This window comes from Cryptomeria japonica, unplaced genomic scaffold, assembly GCF_030272615.1.
Source record: "Cryptomeria japonica unplaced genomic scaffold, Sugi_1.0 HiC_scaffold_464, whole genome shotgun sequence".
NCBI lineage: Eukaryota > Viridiplantae > Streptophyta > Pinopsida > Cupressales > Cupressaceae > Cryptomeria > Cryptomeria japonica.
In genome coordinates this window covers 63,317-76,613 of record NW_026729284.1, presented here as the reverse complement: position 1 = coordinate 76,613, position 13,297 = coordinate 63,317, and the positions used below count along the sequence as shown (strand labels likewise).

The 13,297-nt window shown below is 38.1% G+C and overlaps 1 protein-coding gene across 1 annotated transcript; it reads left to right on the top strand.

Annotated features, from left to right (window-relative positions):
- The first annotated feature begins 10,056 nt into the window (after window positions 1-10,056).
- On the top strand, window positions 10,057-13,037 carry LOC131871800 (ankyrin repeat-containing protein At5g02620-like). Its single transcript, XM_059215998.1, has 3 exons — window positions 10,057-10,787; window positions 11,198-11,757; window positions 12,028-13,037. Exons 1-3 carry the CDS (start codon window positions 10,268-10,270, stop codon window positions 12,925-12,927), a joined length of 1,980 nt encoding a protein of 659 aa, XP_059071981.1. The 5' UTR covers window positions 10,057-10,267; the 3' UTR covers window positions 12,928-13,037.
- Window positions 13,038-13,297: the final 260 nt, after the last annotated feature.

Below are 13,297 nucleotides of genomic sequence, written 5' to 3'. Positions count from 1 at the left end.
ATTTCATTTTTAAAATGTACGACGGAAAGGTCGAGATTGCTGCTATGGCTCCTTATAATAGATCTGAGTATTATAGAGAGAGCCTGAGTGAGCTAGCAGAAGCGGTGACATAAAGAATCGATTCTTGCTATTACAGTGGATTCACCTTCATGAGGGATCTGAAGCTTATTATAGCTCAGATTGCAGCCAAGGACTGGACTGATATTGACAGCAAGCGAGTGGCTATGACAGTTGATATCCTGAGGAGAAATCTTACGTCTGCGGTCCACATGGGATGCCTTTCTGTGACAGATACAAATGAAGAATTAAGGGTTTTGGATAATTTCAACACACAGGAAGGAGTTCCTGATTTTCCTGTTGCTGTCGGGGAGTCTTCTATAAGTTCAAACACCACAGATTTCTGTGATGATGACGAGGAGCAAAGGTTGCAGCTAGAGGCTAATGTAGCTCTTGGCAAAGTAAAGCAAGGACTATCAGTTTGTGGATGCAAATGTTCTGTTTGCTTCTGGAGATGTGTGATGGAGAAAGGGCATGGTGACCGTCATTCTTGCATGGGGAGTCATTTGTGTACAGAAAACTGCAGTTATTGTACTCGAGAAGGAGACAGCTTAAGCTTATGCGGGGATTTAGCAGGGCATGAAGGAAATCACAATTGCAAAAGGAAAAATCATACATGTGGCCAGAGCTGTTACTTATATGAGACATCTTCAAATTGTAATGAGAAATGTTCTCTGTGGCCAGGGCAGCCTGGCCAGCACAAGTGCGATTCCCCTCAACATATGTGCAACAGAAAATGCTCTCTTCCAAGCTGCATTAATCCCTGTGTTGTGGCGATTGAATCGAACCATAAAGCACATCAGTGCAATGAGAAATATTGTCCAACCAAATGCACGATAAATGGGTGCAGCAGCTCATTTCAGTCCTCCACCATACTTGAACAAGGTTTCATCATAAAAAAGCCTCTCCAAGAGGTGACAATTTAGAAATCCTTCTTGTATCAATTTAATAATTATGTTGAATATTGTAATAACAAGATTCTTTTTTAAAGGCAACAATACCACAATCACCTAAAGAAGTTTCAGCATCCCTGATAACAAAGTCCCTCAAGGAAGCTCCCTTAAAGGTCCATGATGTATTGCTAGAAGGGAAAGAATGTGTGGAACAAGTGGATGAGTGATGAAGGCTTATGCTTGTGAAAAGAAGTGAAAGTATCATGACATGATAGAGACTTCAGATCAACAAGTATGCTTTTTGACTTAAAATTGTAGAACTTTTGCCCCCAGTTATTTTGATATTAGGGGAGATCAACTCTTGTTCTTTTTCTTTCATAGGATTTTTATCCTTGACCTTGATTTTTTCAGAGTCCAATAGCTTTTGATTTTGATTTGAACTAAAAGACTTTTCTTTAGTTTTCACTTTTAGTTTTTTCTTTTCAAGGCTTAATTTTTCATCCCCAATTAGTAAGGGCTTTTGTAATTCTTGTTGATCCAAGTCTGGGAGAGGACTGGAAATGGAATAAGTGGATGATATGGTAAAGCTATGTGAGTTATCAAGAGGGTTGGTGATATGCTCAATAGATTCTTTGTTGGAACCACTCTTAGGACTATTGATATCAAGAGCTGCTTGCAGCACTAGAGGTGATTTGCATTCAGACATAGTAGCCACAACACTAGGTGGTTCACACCCAATTCCTTGGCATTGCAAATTTTTTGTAGGTTGTTCCTGTCGACTGAATGTCTTAGGAGATAGTGGGAGTTGATCAGCATGACAGATATACTCACCACATCTCATGTCTTTAATCTTGAATTTTTCTTTTAGCTCTATTTGTTTGGATGTAGAAGCCTTTAATGATTCTGGATCCACATAAGTTGATGAAGGAATAGCCTCTAAATTGATTGGGATTGTTATTTCTGATCTAGGTCATAGATTGTTGCAATATATGAATGGGTTAGGATCAGCTTTGATGATAACTTCAACTCCATTGTGTGAAAACTTGATACATCGATGGTATGTAGATGGTAATGCGCTCATCTCATGAATCCATGGACGTCCTAGCAATATGTTGTATGTGAGATCGAGGTCAAGGACTTGACAAACCTCATCTTTTGTAATTGGCCCAACTCTAAGAGGTAAAGTGACTATGCCTTTGGATGAATGCTCTTCATCATCATATGCTTTGATGGTAATTTTGTTTGTAGAATTCACAGCTTTATCAGAATATCCCAATTGTTTGATAGTGCTCAATGTACAAATGTTTAGACCTGCTCCTCCATCTATCAAGACTCGCTTTATTCAATGTTTATGTAGGAAGGTTTCAATGTGTAAAGGTGCATTATGTGGTTGGCTCACAGAGGCGTCATCAGCTTCTGTGAATGTAAGGGAGTGTGGAACAGAAAGGTATCCCACCAAGGATTGAAACTGGTCCATGTTTAGATCAATAGGGATGGAAGTGTCTCTCAAGGTTTTGTCAAGAATGGCCTTATGTGCAGGGGATATGCGTAAAAGTTCAAGGATGGAGATAGGTGTGGGTTTCTTCCCTAACTGTTCTACAAGGTCATACTCAAGTTTGGTTGATAAGGAAGTAGTCTTTTTAGCTGGAGCACCTTGTAAAGTGAATTTTCCTCGATGAGTTGTAACATTACACTAAGAGGTAGGTTCGGAAGAAGATCTAATTCCTTTCAGGACAACCTTGGGTCTTTGGGTAGAATTCTCATGCGTTTTGTCCTTGATGATAATGGTAGAGACATAATTGTCCATTGAAATGTGATCAACAATTGAATCATAGTTATAGGATTCTTTGGTATAGTTGGTTTGCTCATCTATGGCTTTAGCTTTTTCCTTGTCATGTTTTGGGAATGGATCTTTAAAGATCTGATTTTTTAAGAATTTTTTTGCATCAAAATTAAAATCACAAAGAACAGATGTTGTGTATAATTATGAGATATTTCCAAAAATGTAAGAAAACCCGAACAATTCACTGATTTTCTCTCAAAATTAATTGTTTATGAAAAATCATAAAAAATTCATAGAAAATGAAAATGTGCTCCAAAAATTCTAAATTTTGGATTGAAATCTATTGATACTGTCTTCAACTTGCCAATAAAATTCTGTGCAAAAATTCTAATACGTTTGTGAGATAGGATCAAATCTCTCCAAGATCTTGATTTTGTGTCCAAAACCCTAGCTGCACAAGGTTTTCTCCAAATTGTTTTACAAAACAGCAATATAGGGTTAGAAAAACCTGCAAAAAACATAGATCTAACAAAAATCTATGTCCCATGGGGCGTGCCAAAATGTATATGGTGAAAATGGAAAACAACAATATTGAAAGACTAAATGAATTCAACCACAAAACCCTAGCCTAACAACAACAAAGATCCACCATAACTTATGAAGATTACCTAAGACAATGCAAATCAAATGAAATCACAAAGATTATACCATCACATGTCCAATAGGGTTTAGATCTCCATTCTTCCTATCTCCATTTATCTTGCTTGATATATTTGCTCTTAGATTTTATATGTGCACAAGAGCTCAACAAAGAACGGAAATGTGGTTGAAAGTAGGCTTGATCGCATATGCAAGTTTGAAAGTGTAATGTAGTTGAGAAGTCAACTAATCAGGGTTGATAATGAAGGAAGTGTCCTCTTATATAGAAGACACTGTAGGAAATGGAGGGATAAGATTGGAGGTGTAAGAGATAAATAGTCAGCTAGGATTAGAGGGTAGGTAGAGAAAATAAGAAAATAATGAAAGGGTAGGTAGTGTAGGAATTAAGAGATGAATGACATGTGTCATGGGTAGAAAAGGTTAATGAATTAATTAAATAAATAAAGATTTATTTAATTAATAGAGGAAGTGGGATCAATTAAATAAATAAGATATCTATTTAATTTAGGAAAAGGATAATTTAAATAAATAAAAGTATTTATTTAAATGAGAAATAAGGCTAAAAGAGGATAAATGAATTAGTTAAATAAATAAAGATTTATTTAATTAATAGAAGAATTAGGCTTAAAATAATTAAATAAATAAAGATATTTATTTAATTAGACTAAACAATTTTAGGTGTCTACAACTATAATTTAGTTGCATTTCATTTAAGTGAATTTGTTATAAAGAACATTCATTCATCCATGTAGTGCATTCATTTTAAATATGCATTCCTTTCATCATCCTTTAAGTTCATTTAGAATTCATTTCATAGGTGCATTTTTCCCCATTTTGTTTCATCTAGATTCATGAGATGCATGCATTATCCTCCAATTGCACTAAGGTGCAGTTATTCATTATCCTTTAATTGCATTAAGGTGCAGTTATTCATTATTCTTTATCCCCTATTTGCATTTATTTGCATTATCATTTCAATCTCATTTATCACTTAGTTATGTTTTGAATCATTTTAGTCATTTAGATTAATTTTAAATACATCTCATAAACATTACATCATTTAGATACATTCATTTAAGTGCATTCATACATAAACATTTGTATCAACATTTGTTCATCCATTTAAAGTGCATTCATACATCACATTTGCATACACATTTGATTCACTTAGATTCATCTTACAACATGCATCATTTACTCATATCATATCATAAAAAATGAACAAGTATTATCTATCACAAACATCATTATGCATTATTTCAACTCATTATTTTTGCATACATCATCATCATTACATCATAATTAACATCATTACCACAAGCATCGTCCATCTTCTACCTGCATCCACATAATTAGACAAATCATCCATAGCATGCATCTAGAAATCATATCATCACCATGTATATATAGTAATCAAATCATCCATAGCATGAATCTAAGCATAACTCATAATCATCATCCTGTATCAACAATATAGGTGTCATCATACATATGCATATAATATCAAAGCATGGGATCTCTTCATATATCACATTAAAAAAAAAGATTACATGTATCATAGTACAATGATGTCAAAATATATCGACTACCAAAATCCATCCAAGTCACAGTCCAAAATAATAATGTAACAAGTACCTAAAATATCTCAAATGGCACTCTGGCCAGATGCTGCACCACGACTACCCCCTACTCCTCCCCCACCACCTCACTGAGGAGGACCCATAACACCCCCACTTCTCTGAGCCCTCTGTGACCACTTTGATCTTGCCCACCGCATCTTAGAATAGCTCAGTGCTTGCTGACTAACTGGCACAACCAGCTCATATATTCCCCACCAATAGTCAATCTCTCCACTTGCCTGTCACATCTCCCTCAACACCACCTCAGTTGGACCCTATGCCTATGCTCCCTCCAAGACTTGGACTCTATCCTGCACCTCCCTCAACCTGTCCACCAGATCATCTCTCTCTTTCCTCACTACAGTCAGCTCCACCTCCCATGCAAATAGTTGGACATCTCTAGCTGCAATCTCTGCCTCGCTATCCTCTAACCGAGTCTGTGAGTGTAAAATCATATACTCCCATACATCTCCATCTCCTCCACCTATCTCTCCCCCTCCCATCTCCATAGGAACCTCTCCTCCACCTATGGCTCCCTCTCCCATCTCCATAGGCACTACACCCCCACCAATATCCCTACCTCCTTCTTTGGCAGCCCCTCGTATCAGTGGACCCTGTGATAGTCGCAACGACTCTCCCCCTCTACCTCTCCTCTGTAATCATCCTCCTCCACCACCTCCACCTCCAAATCCCCCTCCACCACCAAATCCTCCTCGTCCTCCACCTCCTCCTGCTCCACCAAATACTCCACCACCTCCATCTCCTCCTCCACCTTTTCCTGCTCCACCAAATCCTCCTCCACCACCTCCATCTCCTCCTCCTACTCCTCGACCTCCTCTCTTCCTCCTTTATCATCTCCTCTCATCCTCAAAAGGTGGTATAGGCTCGATCGGATCTGAAATCTATATAATCAGATGTGCAGTATGATACTGTGTGTACTCCTCTGTCACCCCTGCATCGACAATCTCAGGCCTCATATGCCCTGGTCTCGCCTGTAAATTCTGGAACTCTATCAAGGCCTGATCATATGGTAACATTGGTCCCCACTAAAATCTCTCCCGTACTACCCATGCATACTCCCCTGAACCTCTCGACAATCCCTACCTCCGTCAAAACTGCCTCATCACTCTCCCTGGCACCTGTCTCTCTATAAGGTAGGATGTGCGCCCAATCAAAAAGTGTGTCATAAATACATACAGTAGCACTTCTGCATCATCCTCCCAAGGCTCACACTCGATATACAACCTCCATATCACTGTATCTAGGTCATCTAAAGCCCGTCACAAAAAATCCAACTTCCTCAGATGGGGCTGGCTCATCATCCCTCCATACATATAAACATAGGGCTGATATATCACCCTAAATATCAAGTAGACTGTTCGTGTGACTGGCAAGTGCTCCCAAGCCCAGATGTGTAGTAATGTGATCCCTACTGCTAGTGATCTCTTCTCTCGGTACACCACCTCGTGTAGCTCCCTATAAATATGTGCTAGCACACATGGTCCCCAGGCATAGTGGGTCCTCTCAGTCATCATCTTCTCAATCACCTGGTCCCAACCAACGGCTAGTCCATGTGAACGTCAGTCGGGGCACACCAAACCCCCGACGATCCTGGATAAAACTATTGGTAAAGGCTCATACAATGCTACTATGTCCTCCTAGGATACAAAGTCATCCTCAATATAAACATCATCAGCAAATATTCTCTACACCGTCGTCGTCCCTAATGCTTGATCATAGGTCACCAGCTCCCCTCTAATCAGGATGTGTAGTATCCTCCACACATCCTCTAGCATCACTGTCATCTCTCCCATCGCCAGGTAGAAGGTACATATCTCACTATGCCAATGCTCGGCCAGTGCTGTCATCAGTCCGCAATTCATCCGAATCACGGGACGATAGATCATATCGTACAAACTAGTCGCAGCGACGCAGAATCTGTCTGCCTCTGTCAGCTGCTATGTGGCAGGATGCTGCTCCGGCATCTGTAGAACAGGCACGTCCTCCTACACACATCAACAAACATTAGTTGTTTTGGTACAAACTTTCTTAAGTTTTCAACCTAGACTATCAACAGATACTTTGATCAAGTATCTTCGGGTCTCAATAGGTAATCGATTATGGCAATCCTAGACTACAACAGACATTTATCATAATGACCTAGTCTCAAGGGGGCTGCTATAATTCACCAAAACAACCAATCAAACAATCAACTGAGACATCAGGCTATGTTCTCTAACACTGGGGAATTTTTATCACAATAGTGCTATTCTGCTCACAATAGCGCCACAATTTGTGCACAAAAGTGCTAAACAATCAAACACGCTAAATTAACTACACAACAATGCTATTCAATAACAACAGCACTACAACAAACATACAAACGTGCTAATACTACAATACCACTACTACTATGTAATGAAAGCACTAAACCTAACACAAGCGCTACAACTACTATACAATAGCACCATTGCGGCATAATAGTGCTATTCTAGGCGACAATAGCATTAAAACATGGTTTTAGCGCTATTATCTTGATTGGACTTTGATGCCTGAAAAAACATGCCAAAAATGCACAAAACACAAAATTCAAAATTTGTGTATAGCTGGTTTGTAGTTGTCTGGCTGTTGGAATCGACAGATCCACTCTAGCCGGTGATCTTCTATAGGCATAGGCATGATGATCGTTGCTCACTCCTTCACCAAAAATTCCCTATCAGAGCTCTAAACTGCCAAGGAGATAGGTGCAAATGAGCCTATTTTTTCCCCTTCCCCCCCATATATACCATCCAGCCCTAACCCTAATTCACCCCGCTTACTGTTGTGGTCCCTCTAAACTTCCAACGTCTCTCATTTCCTCATTTTACCCCCATTTTTCTCCCATCATTTCACCGTTATTGCTAATTTCTTGTATTCTACCTCCCCTCAACTTCTTGTTCTTTTTCGAGAGATCACCCGATTTTTTGAAATTTTTTAGCCCATCTGTCGAGGGGACATAGCACCCACTAAATTAACATTTATGGGGCATATTTCTTCACACCTATTTTTCTTTCTTTGAAACGATGTGATAAACCGCACCGTCTCAAAGAGGGGCAAAAGTAGTCACATAAATCTGTCCATTTAATTAAATGAATATTTACTATTTATTTGATTATTTAACTATTAATAATCAGTTAATTAAATTAAAATTTAATTAATTCATCCTCAGCCTCTTCTCCTATTAATTAAATAAATTATTCAATTTATTTAAATATTAATTAAGCTACATTCTTAAGGAATTAAATGAATAAAACATATTTATTGAATTTAACCCTCTTTCCTCTTTTAAATAAATAATAAAATATTTATTTAAATCCTTAAACTACTCCCCCCCTCCCCCCACTTGCATTCTCCTACAAATGCAAGTTGCACCTATTTAGTTGAAATAAATGAATTTTATTTTAATTAAAATCCTATTTTCCCTCACCCACCAAACCCACTTACATCTTAAATCCCCTTCTAGACAATTCTAACCACTTTCTAAATTCTTCTAAACCATTCCTAATTTGCCTAATCCATTTCCTAAATATTGTCACATTCCTAGGCAACTTGAAGTCACTTCTCAAAGCCTCAAAGTCTTTGAAAAGCATTAAAGGCTTTATGTATTCAACAGGTTAACGCCTAAAGTATTCCAAACCATTAATGGCTCTTACATGACCATTAATGCTTAACTCAACTCACCCACATGGTTAGAGACTTTCCTCTAACTTAACCATCCTTTTGACTCATGGGTCTCTTCAAGCATTAATGGTTAACTCAACTCACCCACTAACTCTTGTACAAGAGTTTAGCCATTGGATAAAGGCATTATTCATTGGATAGCGACTTTATTCATTCAACTCAAGCTTAACCTTAACTCCTAACCTAACCTTCATGTCATTTCAAGCATTTAATGCTTCTTCCCTCTCCTCTCAAGCCATCTCATGTTGGCATTTGTCATCCTGGGATTGGGTTGAAAGCCCTCACATGGATCATAAATCTTTCTATCTTGACCCTTGTTGAGATTACTTAATCTCAACCATCCATTGCCCTATTTTTCCTATAAATAGAGCCCATTCCTTCATAATTCAGATCCAGAAATCTTGTATGCATCTAATCTATAGTGAAATTTAAGAGATCATTTTAGGAGTCATCTAATCTACATTGTTATTTTGGTTAAAACCAAGATAGCTTAATTAGGCTTTCTCATATTTCGCTTGCATTTGCATATTTTAAATCATTTTTCATAAATCTTGAATCTCCATAAGACTTCCATAGTAGTGCAAAGAGCTAAGGGCTACACTCATGTGGAACTTGGAGAGGAGAGGAACAAGGGAGAAGCTACTATGAACATGTTGGCAAGCATTTGGAAGGGTCTTGTGTCTTTCTTTTGTTTTTGCATACTTTCCATTAAATGTTTGATCTCTCTTCATATGCTTGCTTAGGATCGTATTTCGTTTATGATACTAACACTAACAGTTGATTCTTGAGTCTTTTGTTTGTGTTCCTAACATCCTATTTTGCAGTGCATCGGTTATAGTAAATGGTACATGTATAAAAATGTGTGTAAATAAAGACAACATAATGTGCAATGTATGAAAATATATGTAATTGAATAAGAATGATAGAATGAAAAGAAAGAAATTAATTTAAACAACAGTTATATCGTTTATTGAAATATAACTATATTAAATAATTATCTAATCCACTGAAATAAACTCAACATTAAATAAAATGTGTACATATTTCACATAGAATAAATTATTAAATTATAAATGATAAAAAAAATTTGTATTTGATTTCAATGTACACTTTCATCTAAGAAAAATAGACATTCCAACTATGAAAAAGTTGTAGTAATTTTGACGTGTAGGATCACTTCAAGTATTAAAAAAATAATGTTCTAGCAGAACACCCCATAGTCATATTATTCGCACCAAACTAGAGTAATTACTTGGCACCCAATCAAAGCTAATTAACACTGGTTATTTGCACCCAGTCAAGGTCAAAATGTTGTATCTGTTCCAACGAAAGAAAAAGTGAGATTCCAACTAAAGTTGTGGAAACCCTGAAGTGTAAGATGTGGATACTTGTATTTTTAATGTTTCCCTTGTGGAAAAACTGAGACCACATATTCTATTATGTAGTTTCTGGCATAATACTGAATGTAGTATTATTCAATCCTATTACAAAGAAGCGTGCCTTGGTGTTGAAGGCTGTAACGGCAGATATTTAGCATGGCCACTGAGGGTCAACAACTCGGCGGAAGGATCGATCCTGACGCCTTCAAAGCTGCGGTAACGCGTTTAAGGATCGATCAACAACTGAGTTCCCAACTTAAAGCAGCTCTCAACAATATTACACCTGGAGGGGAAAATACTCTTCTCCATTTGGCTGCTAGTGTAGGAAATCTACACTTCATTCAACAGCTCCTGCAACTCAATCGTCAACTTCTGAAGGAAACCGATCCCGAAGTGAAGCCTCTGCTTGTGAATGCTACCAATGCCGAAAAGGATACTGCGTTACACTTGGCTGCGCAGGGAGGTTTCTCCAACGTTGTGAAGATTCTACTCCAACAACCAGAAAGTGGTGTGGATCTCCGCAATAAGCTTGATGAAACAGCTTTGTTCAAAGCCTACGAAAGCGGCAATTTAGAGACAGTGAAGGCAATATTTGACGCATCTCCGTCGAGCTTACTCGAAAGTACGGTGCACAAGAGGAACTGTTTATCTGTTGCAGTAAACAGAGGAGATTCAGGTTATTTTATTTCGATTTTAGGATTTCTTTGCCTATAAGTTTGTAAAAGTATCTGCTAAGCATCTCCTAATTTAACGGTTCAAGACAAATATCATTTTGTCCCCAATTTTTTCTTTATCTTAAATAACACGAGGATGATTGTCTATCATGTTTCAGTTCTTTCTATTTTTTCAAGTCGTTTGATTATGTTGTTTCTATTTTACTTCAGCTTCTGTTCGTTTACAGTTGATAACCAATGAGTTCTTCTTTACTTCTTCGTGTATTTAGTTGAATTCTGTATTTATGTTGTTATATTAGTTGAGGTCTGTATCGCTTCAACAAAGGTAAATTAGGCATTCTCTTACCCTTGGCCCTTCTTGAAGAACATCTTATCTAACTTAAGGCAATGATTTTGGATGCTTCTTTTACAGATCTAGTTGATCATATACTAAATTTATCAGATGCGAAGCAGTTAATCCAACGTAAGGACGAACTTGGCAACACAGCTCTGCATATAGCTGTTGAAAGAAACTACGTGCATATAATAAAGAAGTTAATAAAATTTGAGGCCGAACTGTGTTATTGGGTTAATGACAGCCAAGAAACTCCCATCTGTGTGGCAGCGAAATTGGGTCATCTGGAAGCAGTACAAGAGTTGATAAATGAGAGGCCAGACGCTGTCGAAATACGGAATAGTTGTGGAATGAACGTTCTGCACTTAGCTGCCCTAGTTAGGCAAGTGCGAATTGTTGATTACCTGAACGAAGAGGTAGGCTTATCATACTTGGTCAACAAGGGACTTGACAAACCTCCACATGAAGAGCCTCTGCGAAGTGGAGGAAAGACAGATCCGGCTGAAAAGAAAGATCCAAAAGATGAGCCCGTGAAAAGTGGAGGAAACACAGATGCGGGTGAAATGAAATCTCCTTTTTCGAGGATAAGTGAAGGAGACACACCACTGCATATTGCAGCAAAGAAAAAAGACTTGAATGTAAGTCTCTTTTTATACAAACCTCTGTTTGTCACTGCTGAAGTTTGTTCTTTCAACCAATTACTGTGTACAGCTATATAAGTTTTGGGTTTGTGTAGATTCTTAATCTAATCTCGTCTATATATAGAGTCAAATTACTGAAAGTATTTCTACTGAAGACAGAAATTAAAATCATCACGGCAAGAACTTCCGTAGAAGAAATCTTTATGCATAGTTAGTTCCAATAGATCATTTAATTTTTATGAACTTATTTGAGTTTGCATTTTTCAGATGGTGAAGTCGTTGCTTTGTATAGCGGGGATAAACAAGTTTGCTGTCAACAAGGCAGGCTTAACGGCCTTTGATATCGTGAGAGAGAACACGCACTATCACGAATCTGACAAGATAATTTCAGTTCTGGCCAGTTATCCTTCCAATCGCAAGCCATTCTTGTACAGCGCTCCAAAGGTGAGTGCAGAGAAACATGAGGTTGCTGTTGAGATGGTGGACAAAACATATGAGGACAGGCGCAACACAGAACTAGTGGTGGCAGTTCTATTAGCGACAATGTCATTTACGGCAGCTTTCACTGCTCCGGGCAGTTTCGTGACGGACGATGGGAATGGAAATGGGGACTCAAAGGGATCGGGAATTTCGCCTGCGCCTGCGCCTGGAACTGGCTCAGACAAGAGTTTAGGTTCGCCGATTCTGCTTCCGTTGGCCTCCTTCAAGGTTTTTCTCATCTTTGATTGTGTGGCATTCTTTCTGTCGCTCTTAGTGGTGCTGATGTGGCAGATGAGTACACCTATTACCACGGGAAATAAGGTATTGTTCCTCTGTATTACCAACCTATTGGTTTGTGCCACGTTTGCCTTTACGGCCTATGGCTTCATGCTTGCAGTGTATGCCATGCTTTCCAACATGAATCCCGAGCTGGCTTGGTTCATTCTTGGGGCGTGCTTGATCATCTGCTTCTGTGGTAATTTCACTTTTTTCTACATGGCTGCAAAGTTTACAGTGAAGAAGGCTAGGTTTAACCACCTGAACGGTCTACTTCCTTTTCTTTCTGACCGTCTGGGGGAATACGTGTGGATAAAATTAGAAAGATGGGGGCTTTTGGACTTGGTGCGCCGGTCCAAAACCAAGTGGCTTGCTATCCTATACTACCATAGCAATGAGAACGATAAATAAGGTTTGGGAAAGTTGCTTTTGCAAGTCTGATACAGTGTTGCAGCTTCTTATTTCTACATGACTTTGATCGTATTCAACTATGTCTTATAATATTAAATGTTTTCATATTATTAGAAGTGTACAAAGTATCTACATCTGTGTTCAAATCAGATACTTGCGTGCTTAGAGCTGATTTGATATGTGTATGCTTCAAGTTGAATGTTAGATTTACTGTCAATAATATTTTTGTAAATTATTTTTATATTTAAATGATTATATTTATGATTCTTGAAAACAAATAAAGTGTATAAGGGTGTTTAGTCTTTTGATTGAAGATTGTGGGTTCTTGATGAATGGATAGATTATTTTGCCTTTGTATTTGGAAATGCAA